Genomic DNA, 21,911 nt, shown 5'->3' with positions numbered 1-21,911 from the left:
CGACTCCGTCCCCCGTCCCCCCCCACCCCGGCGCGAGGTTGGTCGGGCCCGAGAGTATGGCGTCGGGGCGCGGCGAGAGCGCCGAGGGCCTTGATCCGGCGGGCGGTGCGGGAGCGGGCGCTGCCGCTCCTCAGGGGCTCCAGTACCGGCACCCGCGTGGCCGAGCGGGATGGGCGAGTGGGAGCGGGCGTTCGCGCGGAGCCTGGCGCTGCCGCCGCCCCCCCGCCGCCGCGCGGCCCGCCCGCCGGCCCCCGCCGCGCTGCGCTGCGTCCTGCGGCACCTGGAGGGGGCTGCGCTCGCCCAGGTACGGGGGGGGGGGGGGCTTCCGAGCGGGGTGGGGGGCTGGGGGTCGCTCTCCCGACGGGCGCACCGGAGCCGAGCCTCCTCCCGCGCCTCCGCCCCCAGAGCCGAGCCAGCGCTCAGTTAATTTTTAGTTCCGTTTTTTGCTAATTTTTAGTTTAGGCGAGCGTTTTCAAATGGAAATCTCCGCGGAGCGCTGTAGCAGCCCGCTGCCCCTCTGCTGCCGGCTCCGTGCTGGGTTTCTCCCCCCTTTTCGCTTCGCTCGTTCGGTGTCGGGCGTCGGCAGCGCCTCGTCCGCCCTCGCCGCAGCGCGTGCCGCGTGCCGGGGCTGGCGTGGCCACGACGCCGCTGTCCCCGTCCCCTCGTTCCTCGCAGGGGGCCGAGTACCAGCTGCGGCTCTCCCTCTTCGACGCCACGTACCGCCGCTTCTTCGGGACGACGTGGAGGAGCGGCTGGCGAGCCGCCCGCGCCACCCCGCCGCGCCCGCCCAGGGCGGCTTTCGACGAGGTAGGGTGCCGGGGGGCTGCGGGCGGGCTGGGGGGCCTGGGGGAGGGCTGGGGGCAGCCATGGCGCAGGGAGGTGGCCGCGCTGCAGGAGCTGAGTCTGAGGAGGGAGGTTCTTAACGCACGAAGGGAAAAGCCGCCTTTGCTGGAGTTCATTCCGCAGCCGCTCTCCGTTGGCTTCCTCCGTCGGTCGGGGGGAAGCGGGGCTCGGAGAGTTCTGGGAGCCGGCCGCCAGCGCGCCGTGAGCCCGTTGGAGCGGCGAGTCCCCGGCGTGCGCAGGCTCTGGCGCGTGGTCGGTCCGGCGGCCGCTGAGCCTCATCCGCAGCGGTTTGCTCTGCACGCAGACGGCAGCCGCAAACGCTTTTCCCTTCCGACGCTTTCTGGTCCCTGGTGCACCCCAGACGCTGCCCCATTTGCTGGGGTGCGGAGGTCGGGGTCTCGGGGTGCCCCTGGGGCTGGGCGAGGCGTGGAGCAGCCTGCGCCGTGCAGAGCCGGCGGCAGAGCGCGGTGGGGAGGAAGGGAAGGAGCAGCCGCCCGCCCTCCGGCACTGCGCTGCTCCCCCCTCGCCCGGGAGCCCGACTCGCCCAAAGCCGGGCGTCCATCTGCTGCGGTGGGTGCCCCCGTACTGGGGAGATCCCAGCGCCCTGTGGTGTGGGTGGCAGCCAGGGCGTCACGTTTTCCAATTCAACTTTCATTTCCACCTCCTCCAGTGCTCTGTGCTGTGGATCAAGTGTAGCGCTGATGACAGCCGCGCTCCTTCGCTTACTTTGGGCGGTCGTGGTGTCCCAGGGACGTTGATGCGTGCCGTTCTTCCGCCAGTGCCTTAATCACCGGCCAACCCCTGCGATTTCGAAGAGGGACGGAGAAAAAGCCCCGGCAGGGAGTGCTGCAGCCAGACAGACGGGGTGCCGCTCCCCACCTCGCCGGGTGCCGGGAGGAGCTGCCTTCCCAGCACCCTCCCTGTGTCTGCTGGGACGTGCGGGGTGCTGGGCCTGCGGCTGGGAGCTGTGGGGTGTCAGGGCAGGGCGTCTCGCAGCTGCTCTGCCGTCGCTGAATTGCGTTGCCCGTGCCCTGTGCCCGAGCCGCAGCGCTCGGGGCTTTGCAGACGCGCTGGGGCAGAGGAGAGGCCGTCTGCAGGCGTGACGCGACCGGCTGCCGAGCGCTGGCATCTCTTAACTCGGTGGTATTCGGCAGCCCGGTGTTCAAAGAGCTCAGGTACAGGGAGAATCGGGCTGTGGGGAAGGGGGAGCGGCACAGCTCCCCGCGCAGGAGGAGCTGCTGGAGAGCCGGCAGCGTGCGGGGACGTCGCATCCCTGCCTGCGCCGGCCGCGTGCTGCGATGCTGCCGGCGCGCTGGTCTGCCTCGGCGCTGGCAGGGGACGGGGTCTGCGTGCGTGGGGGGGCAAGGTGACCCCCACCTGCGTCACCCGCGCAGGGTTTAGGGGAGGGGAGAGGGGCGAGCTGTAACGGAGCGTTGGGAGCGTTCGCAGGGGGAGCGGCAAGCCTGGTTGTGCGAGGGATCCGCTTTCAGGGCTCGCTGTGTCTTTGCAAGGCGAGCGTCGCTCTGCGGCCAGCGCTCATCATTTCAACATTTTGCAATGAAAGATAATAGAGTGAGGATTGATTTCCCTGGGTTGATGCGGTAGTGTCCCTCTCCGTTATCCCTTCCTGACAGCCTGTGATTACAGTAAATGTTTTTCCTGGGACACCGTGATAATGAGTTTTTAATAGGAAGATTAACCTGGCTTTAAATCCTGTCCTGGGGAGGTGACCTGTGCCCCATCCTCTCCTGGGCCACCCCGTCTCCCCTCCCCATGGCAGGAGGGTTTCCAGGTCCTTTGGCTTTCCCGGTGTGGGGCTCGCTGCGATGCTGTAGGTCAGGGACGCATCGAAGCCCTGCTCTTACGGGGTCTGCAGCCTGTGAGTTACTCTGGAAAATGGGTGTCAGCAACAAAAAAAGGAGGAAAAAAAAAAAAGGAAAAGTAGTTAATGATATTTGAGATTTCTGAGCAGTGGTGGAAGTCATTTGCCATGAGCCGCTGTCTGGAAGTTTTGATGGATGCTCTGGTTGTGTCGCTGGCTGCCCAAAGGCCACAGGTGTTGCTCTGCCTGTGGCCGCTGCTGCCAGCGCTGATGAACCCTTTCTCTCTCCTTTCCCGTCCCAGGCCGTTTATTTCCACACCTCCTTGAACCACCCTGGCATCGCTGCCGTCGTGGAAGTGGTGGTGACAGTCGGGAAGGGGGACGGGGGCTCTCGGCATCTCTCCTGTGGCTTCGGACTCATCCCCCTCTTTGGCAGCGGCTCGGAGGCGCCGGACCCGTCCGCCGAGGACCGAGCGTAGGTGACCCCGCTGCTGTGGGATGGGGTACGCTGGGAACCGGGGCACGGCCGCTTTGCGGGGAGAAAGGGTGGTCCTGGGCTGCGGAGACGAAGGCAGCATTTAGACCCCTGGAATTCTGCACCGCTGGGGAAGCGGTGGTGGGTGTAGGGGGTGCCTGTCCCGTCCCTGAAGGGTGGGGTTTTTGCCGCGGGTGCAGGGTGGGAAGGTGGCTGCTCACCGTTGAGCAGAGGCGTTGCGGATGGTGGGGACGTGCTGCAGGGTGGGTTTGCTGACCGCTGCACGTGTGCTCTTTGCTTTCAGACTGAAGCTGTACCATGGGACGCCGCGTGCCTTACTGCACCCACGCTTCCAGGACCCCATGGAAAGTAAGCAGCAGCGAGACCTTGCGTCTCGCTCCTTGCTTGGTGGCCACGCGTACCCGAGCGAGTATCGTGCGTGTCCGGTCGATGCGGTACGGGGTCCGTGCCCTGGCGCTGCTGAGCGGGCGTGCCCTGCTGCCAGCCGGGAGAAGCGTGGCTGCGCAGGCCCAGGTTTTCCTTTGCTCCTAACACGTTGTGTTCGTGGATAATGATTTCTTCAGCAGTGGTGCTGCAACGCTGTCCGTGCTGGTTTGGGTCACTTTGGGATGTTTTCTCTTCTTCAGAGAACAAATACTTGACGGTGATGGAGAAGAGCCACCTGCAGTACACTCTGAAGCCCCACCAGCCCCTGGAGAAGATATTTCACCTCCTTCCCGAAAACCTGCTGGTGTCTGGGCTGCCGACCATTCCCGGCTTGCTGCCGGCATCCGGAGATGCGAGTAAGGGCTCCTTCCCTTTCCCTGCTGCCTTCGCCGCTCCCGCTGAAGGCGGCGGGTCCCCGGGGAGGCTGTGGGCAGCGCGGTGGCGGGGGGTTTCTGGGAGCAGGAGCATCTCCCCTGCCTGGGCTGGTGGGACTGCAGCCCTCGCCTTCACAGCTCAGCCTGAAAGACGTCAAAATGGCGTTGGTCTGTTCCACGTCCGTTAATTGCTTTGCTGCTGGGAAGCTGCTGGGGATGAGTGATGGTTGGTTTAATTACAGTCGTTCAGCGGAGATTTAGGAGCAGCCCTTGCAGTTGTTTAAAGTCCTCCTCCTCCTTGGTGGCGGGGCTCAGGATCACTGGGGTCTGGCAGGTTTGGAGGGACGAGCTCTTGCACGCTCAGCCCTCGTTAATCTTTCCCTGTGGGCAGCAGCCCTGCCGTTCGAGCTGCCGCAATTTAAATTATGTGATCTGAAGATTCAGAGGGTAAAAAGTACTTTCAGTTCTGCAGCTGAATTATTCTTCAGCTTACTGCCTGGGGTTGTAGCTGTTAATGTTGAAGCGGAGTGAGGTCTCCAGAGCAGCCGAGTCCCTGGTGCTGCTGAGACCACTGCTTGAAAGTGGAAGAGGGGAGAGCCAGCGTCTTGCACTGCGCTGGCGGTGGCTTTACTGAGTAAACAGATTGCCCCCGTTGACACCGAGGGTGGTAGGTGTCTCTGGGTCTCTCCCAGGCGTAGCGGTGTGCATGTGCTGGGGAAGCTGGGTGAAGCAGGAACGTTTCATGGCGCATCTCTGCGAACAGCCCGCGTCCCCAGAAAGGCGGTGGCCCCGTGGCCAGGGAGCCCGTGCACGGCCCCGACCTCTCCCCGCTGCTGCTTTCGTCTTGGCTCTGCCCCGCGTTCCCAGCGCCGTCTGCCCCGCTCGCAGCGTAACCTCTGCCCGCTGCCTTCTCTCGCAGGTGACTGCTTGCAGAAGCCCCGGCTGATGAAGCCGGTGACCTGCTACCTGGAGAGGCTGTCTGTCCAGCTGCACCCCTCCCTGGAGGAGTTTGAGGAGGAGCTGCTGGACTTGCTGAACAGCGATCGCTTGCTTCAGGTACTGCCGGTGCCTTCACGGCCGGGGAGAGCACAGTGCGCAGCGCTGGTGCCGGCGCGTGGTTCACAGGTGGGGTGGAAAGGTCCAGAGGAGCCGTGCTCATTTCACTTGGAGTGTTTTTTGCTCTGCAAGCCTTTTGCTCGCTTTACTGTGAATTAGCACACGGGCACTGTAGGCTTTGTTTTGAAAATCCAGGCAGTAGTAAGCAGAATATGGGTTTGCTCTGGTGTGGAGAATGCAAGAGCAGACGCGGTGCATCCTGAGCGTGTCTCTTCAGGAATGGCAGCACTCGGTGTGCAGGGAGGACTGCAGGGCAAGTCCTGTATTTGCCAAATTTGCACCAACTCTGCCATAAAGACGAAAGATTTTAACATCCATCAGCTGCTGGAGGGGTGGGTCCTGCTCTTTGAGTTTCTGCCGGCGCTTTCGTGGCCGTGGGTGGTGCAGGGAGGGATGCTCTGCCGCCCTGTGCTGCCTCGCTGCCCGAGCTGCAAAACCTGCCCGTTGCAGGCGAACGCCGTGCCGGATGGCAGCGGAGTGGCGGTTCGCGAGCGGCGGCTGCACGTCGGTGTCCACAACGGCCTGCGCTTCGTCCAGGCTCCGCAGGTGGCCGTGCTGCTGCCGGAGGTGGAGGCAGCGCGGGGCGGCTGCTCCGGAGCAAGGTAACGGCGAGACCTCCGCTGCCGGTGCCGCCGCCCTCCTGCCTCGGGCACTCACAGCCCCTTCCCCATCCCGGCGCAGGGGCACGGGTCAGGCCCTGGTCCTGAGGAGCCGCATCCACCTGAGCGAAATGGTCCCTCACCCAGCGTTCGTGGTCTGCTTCCAGCTGGAGTACGTCTTCTGCAGCTCGGGCAGAGCCGGCGGGAAGGTAGGGCTGAGCGTGCGTGCGCCTGGTCTCCCTCCGTCCCTGACTGAAGAGCGGAGATCTGCCTGGGGAGCGAGCCCTGCGGAGCGGCTCCATCCTCTGCTCCCCGCTCGCCGTCCCGCAGCCCCGGGGTGCAGCGGCTCCTCGCCGCGTGGCCACGCTGCCTGACAAGCAGAGCGTCCACGGGCTTTCTGCAGCGCCGCCTGAAATAGCCTGCAAAGGGGCTTGTTGAGTCACGGTGATCACACGTGGCTTCATTGCTCCACCGTGTGTCTGTGTATGGAGAAATGTCGTCCGCAGCAGTCCCATGCTGCTCTGGCAAGCTAACTGGGAAAATTTCAGCTCTTTTTTTAGTTTAAAAAACGTTGTTCTTTAGAATGGAGCATTTATGCTGAAAATAAGTTAACCCCTCCTGCTCTCTTTTTGTCTGAATGCTGAGGTTTTTCTGGGAGCTTCAGCCTGATGTTCTGTGGACCTTAAAGGCAGGAGAAGCCTCTGTATTGCCTGCAGAGGCCACGCTCGCTTGTGCCTGCTTACCCGTCCTTTACACGTATTTCAGTTTAACCTTTCTGCAGGTGAAGCCCAGCTTAGCGAGCCGTTCAGTCGTCCGCTCCAGAGACCCTTTGCCACTGGAGCCCTTAGCTTGTAGTGTGGCTGAATCGATGGTCGTGGGTTCGTTAGGAGGCCCTAATCGTCCCAGTAAGATGCTAATTGAAAATGTGGCAAATGTCCTCTCTCATTAGAGCTGTCCAGAGCAAAACTGGGGGAAAAAGGGGTATTTATAAATTGGGCCATGCGTGCCAGGCCAGAGGGGTTTGTATTGAGGGGGGAGAGAAGCTGAGCCTTGCTGTGGGAGATTTTAAAGAAGTTGAACCCAACACAGAGCTGAAGTCCAAGGACCACGGAGCTGTGGGGCTCCAGATGCAGAGCTGTGTGTTTGGCGGTGCTGGGAGCTGGCTGGGGCAGCGGGGCAGCTGGGTCCCGTGGCACAGCCCTTGGGCAGAGCGGTTAATCCCAAAGCCGCTTGCCGAGCTGATCACCTTGTCCTGGGCGCTATAATTAGCGGGCTGCGAGGGTGACTGCAGGCGCTGGTAGAGACCTCTCGGTTCGCTCTGGGCCTCTCGTGCGGTGTGAGGGGAGGCTGTGGACGCACCTGGGTAAGTGAAAGCCTTCACGCTGCCGGGGACGGGGGGTCAGACGCGTATCCCTCAACGCAGCTGCTGGAGTGAGGGGGGACAGCCCTGCGGCTGGGTGCTGGCGTCTGTCTCAGCCTGCACGTGCTGAATGTGTACAAGGAATGCAGAGCCTGTTGTTTCTGAAGGCGTTATATTGTGCTTTTCTCTTTTTACATTATGCTGGTCCATAATACAGAGGCGCAGTCCCTCGCGTAATTCGGCGAGGCAATAAGGCGCAGTTACCGGGCGCGTGGGTGCCTGCTGTGCCGCAGCCGGCGGGAAGGGAATAACGTCAGCGACGGGCTGGGCAAATGGGGCAAGTGCAGGAAAAACCAGAGTCCCCGAGGGGGAAGGGTGGTGTGAGGTCTGCGGGGAGGACGTGGGGTTGGTACCTGCGTGCTGCTGTGGCCGTGAGCTTGTGGTCAGCCCTGAGGAGGTGACGTGGCACGGGAAGGTGCTGGTGGCAGAGGGAGGAGCAGTGAACAGCAGAACCGTGAAAGCTGGGTCAGTGCCCCTTCACTGGGAGATCTCGTGGTCCTGAGTCCTCTCCCTGGGACCGACGTGTCCCTCTCTGTCAGAGAGGTGTTCCGGGTGCTCCTCGGAGCCCGCGAAGGGGTGGTTGGGGCAGGGGAACGGATGCAAAGAGGGAAAGAAGGCGCTGGGAAGCGGCACATCTCCAGAACGGGCTGGAAGCACTGGGGATTGGTTTCAGTGGGAGGTCGGAGCCTGTGCCTGCCTGGCAGCGCCCGCTCACCCGTCCCGGCAGTGCCCGGTGCTCACCGCGCTCCCCTGCTCCCCCCAGGCCCTGCCCGGCGGCGAGGCGGCCGACATGCGCTCGCTGCGCTGGGCCGTCTGGAGCCCCGACCTGGGCGCCGGCGCGGCGGACGTGGTCGTGCCCCTGCGCGGCGGTGCCCACCGCAGCCCCTGCCAGGCCTTGGTCTACCAGAGCTGCCACCAGGTAAGGGCTTGCCTCCGCGCTGCGAGGGCGCGGGGACGCGCCGGGGCTCGGGCGGGGTTGTCGTGAGGCTCTTCCCCAAGCCCCGTGTAATGCCCAGGCGATGGGGGAGCCCCCGCAAACCTGAGAGCAGGCGAGGAGGCGTGGGAGGGGGTGGCTGACAGCCCCCAGCCCTGCCAGCCGGCGGGTAGCGTGCGTGGTGTCCGGCACGGCTTCACCTCGGTCGCTGCGGGCGTGCAGACTGAGCGCTCACGTCGCTGGTCATCGCGGTTATGTATCGCAATACTTGGACGCCACCCTGAGCTGAGCTGGCTTATTCCGAGTGATAAAGACCTCGCTCCAAAGTTTTTATCAGCAAAAGGAAGTTAGGGCTGGGGCGAAGGAGTCGCCGCGGGGTGGCCAGAATGCGGCCGTGGTGCTGAGCAGCACGGTTTGCTCTCTGCCGTGGGGGTGCAGGGAGGGGTGGATGAGTGCCTCCAGAACTGGCTCAGTAAATCCGGACGCCGGGTGTGGGTGGGTGGAGCGGGCCTGTCCCTGGGAGGACAGAGGTGTTTGATCAGCTTGTTAGAGTGCAGCCCCTTGGCAGCGCTGCCTCCAGCTTGCAGCACCATTTCCGCGGCTGCGGGGCCGGGGCAGCGTCCCTCTGGGGTACGAGGGAGGCTGTGTGCAGCACGCTGTCTGAACGTGTTCCGTGCTCCATTTCAGGGGAGGCACGTGGAGGCTGGGACTGTCCAATTCCGTGTTTCCACCGATTCGGAAGAACATCTTGTAACTGCCGCAGAGATCCTGCGTAAAGACAGGGACGAGTCGGAGGAGCCTCCTACGCCGTTGCTGAGTGAGTGTTTTCCAGATCGCTGACATTTAAAATATAGAGTGTGGCAGTGGTGTCTGCTCGGGAGAAAAAACATGACTTGGAGTTCCAGTGAGCTGGGGTATGAATTACTGGAGTGAACCAGGTTTCCATCGAGTTGAATTCGGCTCTCGCTTTAACTCTCAATGTTCTGCTGTGATCGTGGCGCGGAGCCGCGTGCAGAATCCCCAGGGGTTTCCAGCACGGCACCAGCCCGTGGGGTCACACTGGCAGTGCTGGGGCCCCTGTGCTCAGCGCCCAGACGAGCTGGCCGGGCGCAGCGGCCGCACCAGCAGCACGGTGCTCTCTGGCAGCGCCGCTGCTCGTCTCTGGACTCGGAATCCCTCCAGACAGGAGGGCAGGACGGATATCGATCATGGGCTGAGGAAGAAAGTAAGAATCTGGCTGCGGTGCCGCTCGGGGAGCGCGACGGCAGCACGCGCTCGCTCGGCGTGCACGGGCAGGGGCAAGGCGGGCTGCGTACGCGCGTCTGCGGGTTTGTGCGTCTCCGTGCGTGGCGCAGGGGTGGCCGGCGGTCGGGGCGTCAGCGCTTGCCTGTTGCCTTCAGAGGTGTGATGGCCTGGTTCAGGAACGGCACGGTGACCGACCCCAGGCTGCTCGGGCCATCAGCTCGCAGACACCACCGTGGTGGACGGCGAATGGCGTTTATTGGTGGGTAGCACAGCGTTATATAGGTTGGGTTTACAGTGTCATAGGCTGAACGCTATTGGCTGTCTGGAGAGGGGCCCTGTATTTCCATACAGCGCGACATCTTCTGACCGCCAAGCCCTAACTACCCACACTTGCCTGCTGCGTGTGTCGGAGGTGGAAAGAAAACTGCTGCGGGCTGGGGTTTGGGCACGGGGCTGCGTCAGTGCCCCGGGCTCCTGGAAATCCTCTCCGGCTCGGTTCTAATCCCCGCTTTGTGATCGGTGAGGCAGCGACCTTCACCATCCTCTGCGCCGCCGCCGCTGCTCCGGCGACGCGCGGGTCTCGCTGTGATGCTCCCACGCCTGGCAGCGTTTAAATGCGTGTTATGAACTCACGCGGCTCCTCCAGCGAGCAGGGGGGCCGCGGCGGTGCCCGGTGCCGTGGGTGCCCGGTGCCGTGGGTGCCCGGTCCCGCGCCAGCCCCGGTGCTGCGGTGCCTTCCACGAGATGGCAGTGGCACCATGGCTCTGCGCCGCGCGTCCCTGCGTCACGCCGCGACGAGCCGGGTTTGCTGGTGTGAGGGGCGTCGGAGCAGAGGTCTTCACGCATGGAAGGAGGGGGTCTGGTGGTGTTGGGGCTGTGCTGGGTTGGGGTCGCTGCCACGCGAGAGCCAGCCTGCACCCCGAGCTGCCTGAGAGAGCGTTTTGTTCACTTCTTGTAGCGCTCTGTTGGGAAGCGTGCGGCTGTCAGGGGAGGCTGAGCCCATCTTCGGATGGCTCTGTCCGTCGTCCCCCTGGCACTGGCCAGAGCCCTCCTTGCTGCGAGAAAGCGGCATTATAGACCTCAGGGAGACAGAGCGCTTTGCTTTGCGCAGCAGTCAGCAGGAAATAGTGGAATATACGTGGTGGTGGAAGCAAAATAAGGTCTCTGCATCACGTGGATGCGGAGATACGTCATCTGTGCCCTGGTCTGCGCCGGAGGACCTGCGGCTCGGCGGCACAGCGAGCCGAGCAGCCGAACAGAAACGCGACAAAGCTCGTGGCGTTTCGGGGCACGAATGCATGGACAGATGAAGGGAGTGACAAGAAATAACAGAGGAGCGACGAAAATCTTGAGTATCCTAAACCTTTCACGTCTCATTAAGCATCCCACTTAGGCAGCACTGTATGGCTGTAGGGAACCGGGGCACTGTCTGGGGGTGGAAGAGCTGCCTTTTGGGGCAGAGTTAGCCTAATTCCCGGCAAAACAGTGGGTGGATCTGGAGATGTGCTACGTTACCTCCTCCCCAGGCAGCAGTCTTACTGGAAAAATAAATCAAGTAAGTGGTTGAGTGATAGTAAGCTACCTCGCTGGGCCGGTGGGAGGGTGGAGGGGGCTTGGTGGCAGGGCCTGGGGGTGATGGCTCCGCTCCAGCATCTCTCCTGTCCCTCTCCGCAGGTCCTCCAGCCCCGCTGCGGATGGCGTCTTCCCCACGGGGACGGGGGGTAAGTGCCGTGCATGCCTGTGGACATGGGTGCCAGGCAGCAGCGTTCCCAGGGGATGGCCCACGTGCTGAGGAGCTGCTCCCAGTCCTGCCCTTGGCCGGTTTTCCTGGCTGCCGTGGCCGAGAGGCACTGAGCATCCTGCTCAAATCCACCCCCTCTGGGGCAGCAGAATGGATTCTGCCTGTAACATGCTGGACAAGATTCCCTGAGCTCTTTTCACACCCCAAATGTATTTGTAAGGGCAGGTCTGGTTTTTGACAGCCTGGATTTGCTGGGTGCTGTTGTCCCCAGTATGTGCTGACAGGGACACACGGGTTCTTCATGCGGAGCTACCAGGGTTTAAAAAGAGCTGTGAACACCCAGATCGCTCTTTATGCTTTTTTGTGTCTCGATGCAGGGATCAATGCACACAAATAGTTTTGAAATGAAATGCTCCGTAAGACCGCATTAAGGGGTTTGATGTTCCTGCTGCATTTTCTCATCCCTTGCCAGGGAAAGCGCAGCAGCTGAGCAGGAGCAGAGGTGTGAATCCTCGAGCAGCCGCGCTGTGCCGCTTCTTGGCAGAGCGGTGATGCCGGAGCGCGCGGAGTCTGAGCTGCTTTAGCGAGGAGGGGCTGCTGGCCCCGCAGGGTGGGCTGCCTCGGGGGGCTGCCGTGGGGGCTCATGCTCGCCGCTCTCCCAGCAGCTCTCGGTGTCCCGGCTGTCGGCCCCGCCGCGGGGCAGGGGCCAGAACCCGGCACCCCGCAGCCACGGCTCGCGGCAGGAGGGGGGGATCACTCACCTGGAGGCCGACCTTGGCTTGCCGGACCCGGAGACCTGCGCCGGCGACCAGCTGCGGGCGCTGCCCTTCGCCCCGCTGCAGCTGCCCATTGCTGCCCTGGGGCTGCAGGCAGGCAGGTGATGCTCGGCCGCCCTTCCCCGGCTCCTGTGCCCCCGTTGCCCGGCCCACCGGGGTCCCCTGCGGCCGCTTCCCTCCGGCTCATCCCTGTTTCTCCGCCAGTTCCCACACGCTGCTGTCCCGTGCCTCCCGGGCACGCCTGCACGCCGCTGGCTTCCCGGAGATCCTGGACCGCAACCAGGAGCCGGTGGAAATCTCGGAGCCGGTGGACCCAGCGAGTTTCAGCCCGCAGCTGGAGGAAGCCGACCCTCTACAAGGCAACGAAATAATCCTGCAGTTCCTGGCTCTTGGCAGGTGGGATGGCAGCTCCTTGTGGTGCCTTCTGCAGGCAGATCCGAGTGGTCTCCTGGGGTAGAGTCCTTTCCCAAACCCCCCAGCCCGCTTCCCGGCTTGAGCAGAAGTCCTTGCGAAGGTGGTGCTTCTTCCAGTGCCCACCATGGAGGTGAAGCCCCAGAGGGTTTTATGGTGGTGCTCGTGTCCTTTCTGGGAAGTCTTAAATCATGTTCCATTTTTTTTTCATTGTATCCATTAGCCACAGTGGGATGGTAAAAGCTAGTTAGTGCAGGGTTTCTCCATAAATGCGTGTGCAGTTGAGAAAGCTGGCAGCTGTGAGGGTGGCCTTGGCTGGTTGAGGGAGGCCCCACTTGTGTTCTTGTGTTTTTTCCGTGGATGGCAGCGTGCGGTGCGAAGGTAAAACGCTGCCTTTGCTGGGCTCCTCCATCGCAGCATATGGCGGGAGACAGCTGGAATTATGAGGCTTTTGGAAAGCTAAGGCAAACCATATGCCCGCTGTCTTCAGAGAAGTCCAAATACTTGTGATGGTGCCGATCTTTCTTCTGCTTCTCAGCGTGTGCCAAATACACGAGGAGCTCATGATGGGGAGGCAGCACCCTGCCACGAACTAACCCAGACCCTGCTTTCTCACTCAAGGGATGCCCGAGATGGTGTGGAAGGGACGTGGCCAAGGACTGTCTTCCTCACCTTCCAGTTCTACCGTTTCCCGGCGGTCACCACGCCGCGGCTGCAGCTGGTCAGCGCGGACGGGGGGCTGGCGGCCGGGCCGGCGCTGCCGCTGCAGCTCCTTGGCCGGGTGAACAAGGACGGGACTCTCGGCACTGGTGAGCTCTGGTTTTGGCATCCTTGTGCGCCTGCTCCTATTCCGTCGGTCGGATCTGGGCTTGCCTCCAGGCTGAGGAACAGGCCAGTGGCTGCTTGAATAGCAAACCTCTGCCAGTTAGCGTGGCACGTCATGAGAGAGGTTCAAAATGCCCAGCATTTGAAGTGAAACACGGGGAAGTGGTGGTGGGGTGATGTGCACATCGAGGCTGCTGGCAAGCACCTTTGAAAAGAAAGGCAGCGTGTCAGCGCGAGTGCCCGGCTCTGATCCTCCTGGCTTCATGCTTTTCTTTGTGGTTTTTTTCCCTGTCTCTTATTAAATTCTGGTCCCAAGGGACACCAAGCACTTGTGGCTAATGAAGCTCCTGCTCCACGTGGAGCTGCTAATGGAAATGAGAGGGGGGTCCATACAGACCGAGTGTTTCTGTGGGAGGATGCCAATCCTGGGGGACCTTGGACCTTACTAATTGACTAACGGGTTCATTAAGTGGGGGAGAATGGATATGAGAGCAGCCAGGCTTCTCTGGCGCAGAAGAAGGTCCCTGTGCTGTCAGGAGCTCCATTTCCATGACAATGCTGCGTGTCTGGCAGGACCACCGGGCTTGCAGCTGAAGTACATGGTGGACCCCGCTTTCCTGCGCCCCGGGGAGCAGCGCTGGTTCGTGCGGTACCTGGCCGAGCACAGCCTCCAGGTTGACGTCTGGGACGGAGACTCGCTGCTCCATGTTGGGTCCGCTGCCGTTAAACTGGAGGTATCGGTTAAACTGGAGGTCTTTCCCCTTACGCTCTCAGGGCTGTAACGAGGAAGGAGACCCCCCTCTTGCTTAGTGTGCAGGAGGTTAAGGAAGAGCCTGACTTTTCCTCTGGTCCCGTGTTGAGATGCTGTTGCATCACCCTCGCATCTTTAGTAATTGAGCTGCTGTCAGCCCCCTGTGTAGCTGAGACCCACGTCAGCCCGACAGGCCCCTGATGAATGGCCTCAGGTTGCATCAGGGCAGGTTCAGATTGGATGTTAGGAAAAATTTCTTTACTGAAGGAGTGGTCAAGCACTGGAACAGGCGGCCCAGGGAAGTGGTGGAGTCGCCAACCCTGGATGGCTTCAGTAAAAGTGTAGATACGGTTTAGCAGGTGTGGTGGTGTTGGGCTGACAGTTGGACTTGATGATCTTAGAGGTCTTTTCCAACCTTAATGATTCTATGATTCTATAATTGTGAGATTTGCCATCTTTGCCTTGAAAGTGATGGCAAAATGTTAAGTTTCTTCCCCTTCCCTGGAACTCCTGCAGTATCCTAGGGCTAAGCCCCAGACCTAGGACATCCAGAGACATCCGTACCCAGACCCCTTAACCCCCCAGGCCTGACGTCCCTGGTACCTCCTCACTCCTCACCTGTCCTTGCTTGTCCCCAGTCCTTGCTGCGCCAGGGCCGGGCGGCCGTCAGGACCCACCATGAGCTGGAGGTGGCTGCGACCGAGTACGAGCCGGAGGTGGCGGTGATGGGCCGGGAGGCACTGCGGCACGGCGCCCTGCGGCCCCTCGGCGTCCGCGTGGCCGTGCGGGGCCGGCTCCACCTCTGCCTGGCCAACGTCGGTAAGAGCCCGTGGCTCGCGTGGCCGAAAGCCTTGGGTGCCGGCACCGGTGACATGCGGCACGTGCCCCTCGCCGGGTACCTCCAGTGCCAGCTGGAGCCCCTGTCCTGGTGGCAGCCGCTTGGTTCTGGGGACCGCTGGCCTGTGGGCAGAGCTGTGCGGCTCCTGGTTGTGCTTGTGGTCCCTGCGTGGCTGCGAGCGCCGGCGCGGGGTGGTGGGGAGGCCGGCGGAGCGGGGGCAAGGCCGTGCGGGTGGGTGTCAGCAAACAGCACGGGGCCGCGGGAGAAGGGCGCAGGGCTGTGCCCGAACAAACTGTGCTGCGAGGACGTGACTCTGCCCGGACCCGCGGGCTGCTTTTACTTTGTGTATTTAATTCCCTGTCCTGTAAATGTGCAGTGACTCCAGGTTTTAAATCTTATCTTCGGAAGAAAGATTAGCTCCATTATAAGATATCTTAAATCGTCATTTCCATACTTTGCCTGCGAAGGGACGATAAGCCCCTGGGAAGGAGAATCTGAGATTCATAACCCAGGGAGAGGTTTAACTCGCACCCTGCAGGAGAAGAGAGGGAGAGGAGAAGCAGAGATGCTGCACCAGGGCAGCAGCCAGCCTTTGATTGCTGTTGGCTTGGTTTTTTTCCTTGTGTCCTCTTTTTTTCATATTTCAAAATACTGCTGTTAAGAACAGTACTGAAAAGCGTGGTGCCCCTGCCTGACAGATGGGGCCGGGGTTTGCAGGCTGGGTTCAGAGCCTCGTCTGGCTCTGCTCGCCATGGCCTTTGTGGGAGCGAGGGTGGCAGCGGGAGCGGGGAGACGGGGTGGTGCGAGGCCACGCGCAGCTGGTGAGGGGCTCGGCGGTGACTCGGCAGCACGGTGCGGGGCTGCTGGCGCTGCTCCGTCTGCGGGTGGGCGGCTGTGTGGCGGTGACAGCAGCAGGCTCTGGAGGGACTGCAGCAGGGCTCACAGAGCATCCTTAGCAACCAGGTATTTACCGACAATTTACAAAAGCAGGAGCAAAGAGCTGCAGTGGGGATAAAAATTTGCGGTAGACTTTATAACAGTGAAAAGTAGAGGGTTTCCACTCAGCCCTGTCTCTGCTTGTCGCAGGCCACCCGTGCGAGGAGACCCCGGGGCGGCCGCTGTCCCCGCTGCCATCGCGCTGCCGCATCGTGCCCGTGCCGGATGCCGCTGGCAGCGTCCGCGCCGGCAGCTGCTTCTCCCTGAACGCCGCCGGCGGTGAGTCCTGCCGGGCTGGGGCTCGGCCTGTCCCCGCGCAGGCTCGCATCCGCGGGGTCTCTGCTGTCCCCGCTGCCGCGGTGCCAGCACTGTGCCCCGGCCGCGGGGTGGCTGCCCCCTCCGGGGCTGCCCTTCCCAGCCCTGCAGCGTCACGGGGACCCCGGCGGGCTGCGCTAACTGGGGGTCCCTCGCCGGTGCCGCGGTGGTCTCTCCCCGCAGGCGGACGGGTGTCTCGGGCACGCCGGCTGGCGGAGGTGGACGGCGAGCTGGCAGCCGCCCTGTGCAGCCGCCGGCCGGAGGCGCGGCCGGTCCCCCCGGCTGCCCCCAGCGAGGCCGCGGCCGCCCGCCGGCGCAAGCTGCGGCGCATGGCGCTGGCGCGGCAGCCGGAGGATGCCGGTGGCGGGAGGACGCCGCAGCTCTCGGTGAGGAGAGGGGTGCGGGGGGCTGGGGGTGCTGCGGTGGCTCTGGCTCATGGTCCCCTCCCTCCCTCCCGGCAGGGCTGGCAGGAGGAGCATGGCCGGCACAGCCGGGACCTGCAGTTCATCGACGCCTACCGGGAGCACATCAAGGGCGAGAGCATCTCCCGCGTGCTCAGCCAGGCCATCACCGCCACCCACACCGTGCACGCCGCGCTGGGGACAGCGGAGTTCTTTGAGTTCGCCCTGAAGAACCCCTACAGCGTCCAGCACACCGTGACCATCGAGGTCGACCACCCCGAGCTCAGGTGGGGGCTGAAGCAGGGTGGTGTGTGCGTGGGGAGATGCTGGCGTGGCACCAGCTCCCGACCAGTCCTCACCAGCATCTCCGCCGCTCGCTCCCCCAGTGTCGTACTGGACCCGAGGGAGTGGCGCCACTTCAAGGAGCTGACCAAGAGCCTTACGCCGGTGGAGGAGGAGATGTTCCACCTCCGCGACGACCTCAGGCCTCAGGTCTACCTGCGCCCCAAAGAGACCGTCCGCATCCCCTTCAAATACCAGACCTTCTCCGCAGACCCCGCGGTTGTCGCGGCACAGGTAGGTGCAGGCCTCTGTTTTAAGCTGTCCCCGGTCGGAAGCGTTCCCCTGGGCTGAGTTTGGCTGCGCAGGGCAGGGTGGCACTGCCCGGGGAGCACTGTGCAGCCGTAGCCGTGCTGCACCCCGGGACAACCTGCTCTTGCACCCGGCAGGGGCCGGCAGGGCTGGGCGCCGGTGCCAACACGGCCGCCTGCTCCCTGGGGAAGAGCTGGGCCGGGCAGACGAAGCACATCCAGGTGAGGGAGCGGGGCCAAAACCCTGCTCGAGGGGCTGCGCGGGGGGAGAAGCATCGCTCTCGCGAAACCCCGTCCCTCTCCCACCACCCCCCGGGACAGGTCTCCTTCCGGGTGAGCGGGGGGAAGCCCATCGCGCTGCTGCGGGTGAAGGTGGAGCCCCAGCCCCACGTCGTGGACCAGACCTTCCGCTTCTACCACCCGGAGCTCACCTTCCTGAAGAAGACCATTCGGCTGCCGCCCTGGCACACCCTCCCCGGTGAGCGCGGCAGGGACTGGGGCTCCTCCTCATTAGTCAGCATCCAGGGCTCGCAGGAGCCTTCCTGGAGGTGCGGGTGGCATCCACAGAGCTCGTCTCTGCTTCCTTGCCCTTTCACAGCCTTGGGCTCCCTGCTTGCTCCTCATCTGCTTGCCTGCATTAATTTTATATTCAGCCTCCTGTGCTGGAGCGCCCAGGTAGCCCGACAGAAGGGTTCTGGTCTGCAGGGTGGCAAGCACAGGCAGAGAAGACGCTGAATCTGGCTTCACCGCGGTCTCTCCTCCGCAGGCGCGCCGGTGGGGATGCCAGGGGGGGAGCCCGAGATGTTTGTTCGCTGCAGTGACCCTGACATCATTTGCGAAACCAAAAAGATGGTACTGGTTGCGCTTCGGCATCGGTCTGTCCTTTGTGCCCTTCCGCCGTGGGCTGTTTTCGTCAGCAGAGAGATGCCTTCCACCCACGGAACGTCCCCGTGTATCAGCCCGTGGCAGGGAATTGCGGCAGTGATGAGGCCGCAATTGCCCTTTGTTCCCAATTAAAAGGAGCTGCGTTGTTTTTGCGGTTGAAGCCGTGTTGTGCCTTATCGCGTCGTGCAGCAGCCTGTACTCGCTTGTTCTTTTGAGCAAATACCAGCTGATTAAGATGCTGGGGAGAAGCAGCCTTTTGCCAGGCGTGGGACAGACCTTCCCCGCTGCTCGGGGTGTCGGCAGCCGCTGAGCGAGCGGCAGAGCATCGCTGCGGGGGGTGCGGGGGGGCACGGGGCCGAGCCTGGCCGTGGCTCTGCGGCCCTCCCCGCGTGCGGCCCCTGCGTTGGGATGCCCGGCAAAGCTTTCCTGGGCTGGCTTTGCAGCCAGGGGAGGTAGAAAGGAAGAATAAATTTGGGCACATACATGCAGATGGTGATGAAGGGTAGTTGCTAATTGCCATCGCAGAAACGCGTTAGTGTGGTAATTGGATTACGGCTTGTTAGAAAACTTGGGGAAAATTTGCCAGAATTTGATTACAGATGCAGACCTGGAATGCGATAGTCGTTTGTATCCTCTTTTGTAATTAAAAATACTGGAAAAGCTCAGCCAAGCTGTATAATAACTTAATAACATAGTTTAACTGGAAGCTGAAGGCATCTGCCTTCATAAGTGGGTTGGTGGCGGGTTTTTCTGTTAATGGGAAGGAAACCCTGGAGCCCTCATTAGCTGGTCCGGTCTCGAGGTCAACTGTTGGAACGATGTTCTGATTTCTGCACGCAGGGACCCGGTGAGCCACAGGACATCTTCTTAAAAGTAGCCGGAGGACCAAGCCCGCAGATCAAAAAGTTCTTTGTTGCTATTTATATGTAAGTAGCAGGACCCCAGAAAAGTGAAACACTAACCCCGAGTGCGTGGCGGGGCAGGAGGGGAGCTCATGCTGCCCTTCCCTTGCTCGCAGCTCCCTGAGCCCGGCCGGCTTCGCCGAGCGGCAGAAAGCTGGGCAGGAGGCTTCCCAAAATGCTTGCAGCGTAGGGTCTGACGTCGTTCTCTTTTCCTCGAAATGATCCGTGGGCAGAGCGTCTCTGGTCTGCGGGCTGATGCCCTCTGAGCCGGCCGGGCTGCCTCCGCCTCAGGCGCTGCGTTAGGGGTGGTGGGACTGGAACGGGCTCCTCGGGAGAAGCCGTCGGCGAGCCCCGTCCGTCTGTCTCTGCTGCAGGGACGCGTGGCTGGCGGCGCCCGCCCAGATCTGGCAGTTCTACCTGCACTCGCTGCAGCGCCTGGACGTCAGCTGCACGGCCGGGCAGCTCGCCCGCCTGTCCCTGCTGCTGCGGGGCACCCCGGCCCCACGCAGGGTGCGGGCGTTCACCTCCCACCCCCAGGAGCTGCAGGTAACCCCCTGCCCTGGGGTCGGTGGAATCCCCTCCGGGAAGGGAAGGGCAGCCCACTCGGAATTATGAGCGATTTACTGCCGTAAAGTGTTTGCGATAATTATCTTTTGATTAGAGCTGTCGTGTGTAGGATCGAAACCCCGGAGGGCAAATTATCTGCGTTAATGAGACCATCTGAAGACTAACAATTTCTTTGGAATTTTTTCGGCCGTAATTGCGAATGTGAATAATAAAAGGCACGAAAACTCCATCACCGTCCCATAAACAAAAGACAAAGTCTCCGCGGGCAGAGCCTGCGAGGAGTGGGAGTCCCGGGGCTGGGGGGGAGCTGGCCCTCCCCGAGCTGCTCCTGTCCTTCCTGGCACAAAGCCGGTCCGGCGTGTCTCTGTAGGTGGGATTAGGTGTCGGTGGGACGGGTACGCAGGTTCTGAAGAGCGGTTGGGTCTGCTCTGCACTCCAGGCCGCTCGCCGCGGAGGTGCGGTGGGCGCGCGGGTGGCTGCAGCTCCCGGTGTTGCTTCCGCAGGTGGATCCGGATGGCGCCTTCCTGCTCCCTGCCAACGGCATCCAGGACCTGTACGTCGGCGTGAGGCCGCGGCGGGCTGGCAGCAGGTTCCTCTTCCTCAACGTGGTGGACGTGGAGTCCCACCAGCTCGTGTCCTGCTGGCTGCTCTGCCTGTCCTGCCGGCAGCCCCTCATCTCCAAGGTACGGCAGCTCTCGTGCCGGAGGGGTGCGGTGACGGCGTGGGACCGGCACTCGCGGTCCGGCCAGTAACCTGGGGCTCTCTCCTGCGTCCTCCTTTCCTTACATCTATGGGTTTTTTGGCACTTGCCACCCTGAGCACACATTTAGCCTCTGGTGCTGGAATAATCTCATTGAAGACCGTGGTGAAATGTCTTTTGGGCTGTTTTGAAGGCAGTCCCTTGCTGAGGAGTGTCAACTCTGAAGTATCCCCAGTTGTGAAATTAAAGCTACAGCATGCTGCTGCTTATTAGCACTGCGCTGGCGGAGGCCTTGCCTCAAAGATAGAAAATTAGATTTTCCAGCTAATGTCTTCCTTTTGAAAGCGTTTTCCCAGACCCCTCAGTACTACTCAGTACTGGGGGAAGTTCAGGCTGGCATTTAAACCGATGCCCCAGTGTCCTGCCAAGTGCCGGCCCACGCTCGGTGCTGCAGGGCGTTGTCTGAGCGAGCGCTGTGGATGTCTGTTAATTAGCTGGAGAACGAGCCAGCCGGTCCCAGCTCCCCTGGCCCTTTGTCGTTGGGGCTTGTAATTACTTCTGTGAACGTGTGCGTGGCAGTGCCAGGAGGATGCTCTCGCTCGAAGGGGGCCTCTTTATACCTGCTGGCAGAGGTCAAATGTGAGGGGTAGGAGGGGATGTCAGCAGTGTGCCCCCAGAATGTCCACGCAGCGCGTCGGCGCAGGAGGCAGTGCTCCGTGGTTAGCTGGGGAGCTCCTGTGTTCCCGTGGTCTGTGCCGCCTCGGCCACGCTCGTGCTCGACCCGCAGGCGTTCGAGATCTCGCTCCCGGCGGGAGGCGGGAGAGGCTGCAACAAGCGCATCACCTACACCAACCCCTACCCCTCGCCCAGGCTCTACTTCTTGTGCACCAACCGGCCCGACCTCCTGCAGTTCAAGGAGGACTCCTTCGAGGTACGTCCCCCGGGCCGGACCCCTGCCCTCCTCCAGCTGGACCAGGCCGGCTGCGGGGAGCGGCGCTCGCAGATGCGGGGCGTGCTGCGGGAGGGCTGCGGGCGCGTCCAGGGGTGCTGCTGCCTCTCCTCCCGCCCCTTCTCCCGCAGGTCGCCGGTGGGGAGGTGTACACCATCGGCTTGCGCTTCGCCCCGAGCCAGGGAGTGGGTGAGGAGGAGATCCTGATTCACATCAATGACCACGAGGACAAGAACGAGGAGACCTTCTCTGTGAAGGTCCTCTACCAGTGAGGCCGCCTGCCCGCCGAAGCAAAGCAGCCGGGCTCTGTGCCGCCTGCCACGGCTCCGCCGGCAGCGCCGCTGCGGGGATGCCCGTGTCTCTGAGACTTCTTGTCTCCACGTTTGCTCTGAACCCTCCTCTGCCGCGTTGCTTGCAGATGGGGGGTCATGAGCCTGTTCCCCTCGTAGCCACCTCACCACGCTGGGAGGTCTGGCTGGTTGCTGGGATGCCCGGGCATTGCCACAGGCACCCGTGGTGCCACGCAGCTCCGCCTGCTCGAATCGGGGAGGGCGAATGCATTGGCTGCCACACAGGATGTCTTGATTTTTGTGAAGTGTTACTATATTTTGGGGGTGTTGTAATCTTTTTTTTTAACTTAAAAAGTTTGGGGATCTGATTCTGCAGAATATTTTTAAAGTATTTTATATTCTACAGTGAATTTTGCACAAGCTCAAGCAGTTTTCTGGGATTTTTAATACTTTTTACTCATCCTCAATCAATTAAACTTGCTGCGCAGAACTGGCAGAGTGTAGCAGCGTTTTCTTCCGTGGGAGGTGGAAACCCTCGAGTCCCCATCCTGCGGGTGCCAGGCTGTCCCTGCCCACCGCCGTCGTGCCACCAGCCCCATGGTGGGGAGCACTGGGGGTCCCCTGTGTCACCCCCAGTTCCCTGGTCAGGGCAGCGACTGGAGGAGGGCGATGGGGCCATAAGCTGTGGGCTGACCCCCCTGAGAGACGGCGGCCCCCTCCCAGCGCGGTGTGATCCTGTTTGGGGGGTAGTGAAAGGCT

The 21,911-nt window shown here is 62.2% G+C and overlaps 1 protein-coding gene across 3 annotated transcripts; it reads left to right on the top strand.

The window, feature by feature from the left end:
- The first annotated feature begins 37 nt into the window (after positions 1-37).
- Positions 38-21,630, top strand: NPHP4 (nephrocystin 4). Of its 3 annotated transcripts, none has more exons than XM_075437380.1 (28): positions 39-304; positions 676-807; positions 2,968-3,140; positions 3,445-3,509; positions 3,788-3,943; positions 4,881-5,017; positions 5,528-5,679; positions 5,759-5,885; positions 7,860-8,015; positions 8,718-8,847; positions 10,950-10,996; positions 11,682-11,893; positions 11,997-12,188; positions 12,825-13,012; positions 13,602-13,762; positions 14,418-14,598; positions 15,704-15,832; positions 16,052-16,254; positions 16,330-16,556; positions 16,656-16,845; positions 16,998-17,081; positions 17,181-17,337; positions 17,626-17,711; positions 18,585-18,670; positions 19,021-19,192; positions 19,717-19,896; positions 20,701-20,844; positions 20,994-21,630. In XM_075437380.1, the coding sequence occupies exons 1-28, from the start codon at positions 170-172 to the stop codon at positions 21,132-21,134; spliced, it is 4,143 nt and encodes a 1,380-aa protein (XP_075293495.1). In that variant the 5' UTR covers positions 39-169; the 3' UTR covers positions 21,135-21,630. The 3 variants fall into 3 exon arrangements, with proteins under 3 accessions (XP_075293496.1, XP_075293495.1, XP_075293493.1); XM_075437378.1 differs by having other exon boundaries at positions 11,679-11,893; XM_075437381.1 differs by lacking the exons at positions 17,626-17,711; positions 19,021-19,192; positions 19,717-19,896; positions 20,701-20,844; positions 20,994-21,630 and having other exon boundaries at positions 38-304; positions 11,679-11,893; positions 18,585-18,671.
- The last annotated feature ends 281 nt before the right edge of the window (positions 21,631-21,911 follow it).

The sequence above is a fragment of the Opisthocomus hoazin genome, chromosome 16, assembly GCF_030867145.1.
Source record: "Opisthocomus hoazin isolate bOpiHoa1 chromosome 16, bOpiHoa1.hap1, whole genome shotgun sequence".
Taxonomy (NCBI): Eukaryota; Metazoa; Chordata; class Aves; order Opisthocomiformes; family Opisthocomidae; genus Opisthocomus; species Opisthocomus hoazin.
Note: the sequence above shows the minus strand (reverse complement) of the source record. Positions and strands in the feature narration are given on the sequence as shown.

Bases quoted from the DNA above. Each gene is read 5' to 3' on its own strand.
- NPHP4 (XM_075437378.1), top strand. From the start codon at position 170: ATGGGCGAGTGGGAGCGGGCGTTCGCGCGGAGCCTGGCGCTGCCGCCG. The intron at 305-675 runs GTACGGGGGGGG...CGTTCCTCGCAG, and splicing joins AGGGGGCTGCGCTCGCCCAG to GGGGCCGAGTACCAGCTGCG. The intron at 13,013-13,601 runs GTGAGCTCTGGT...CGTGTCTGGCAG, and splicing joins GGACGGGACTCTCGGCACTG to GACCACCGGGCTTGCAGCTG.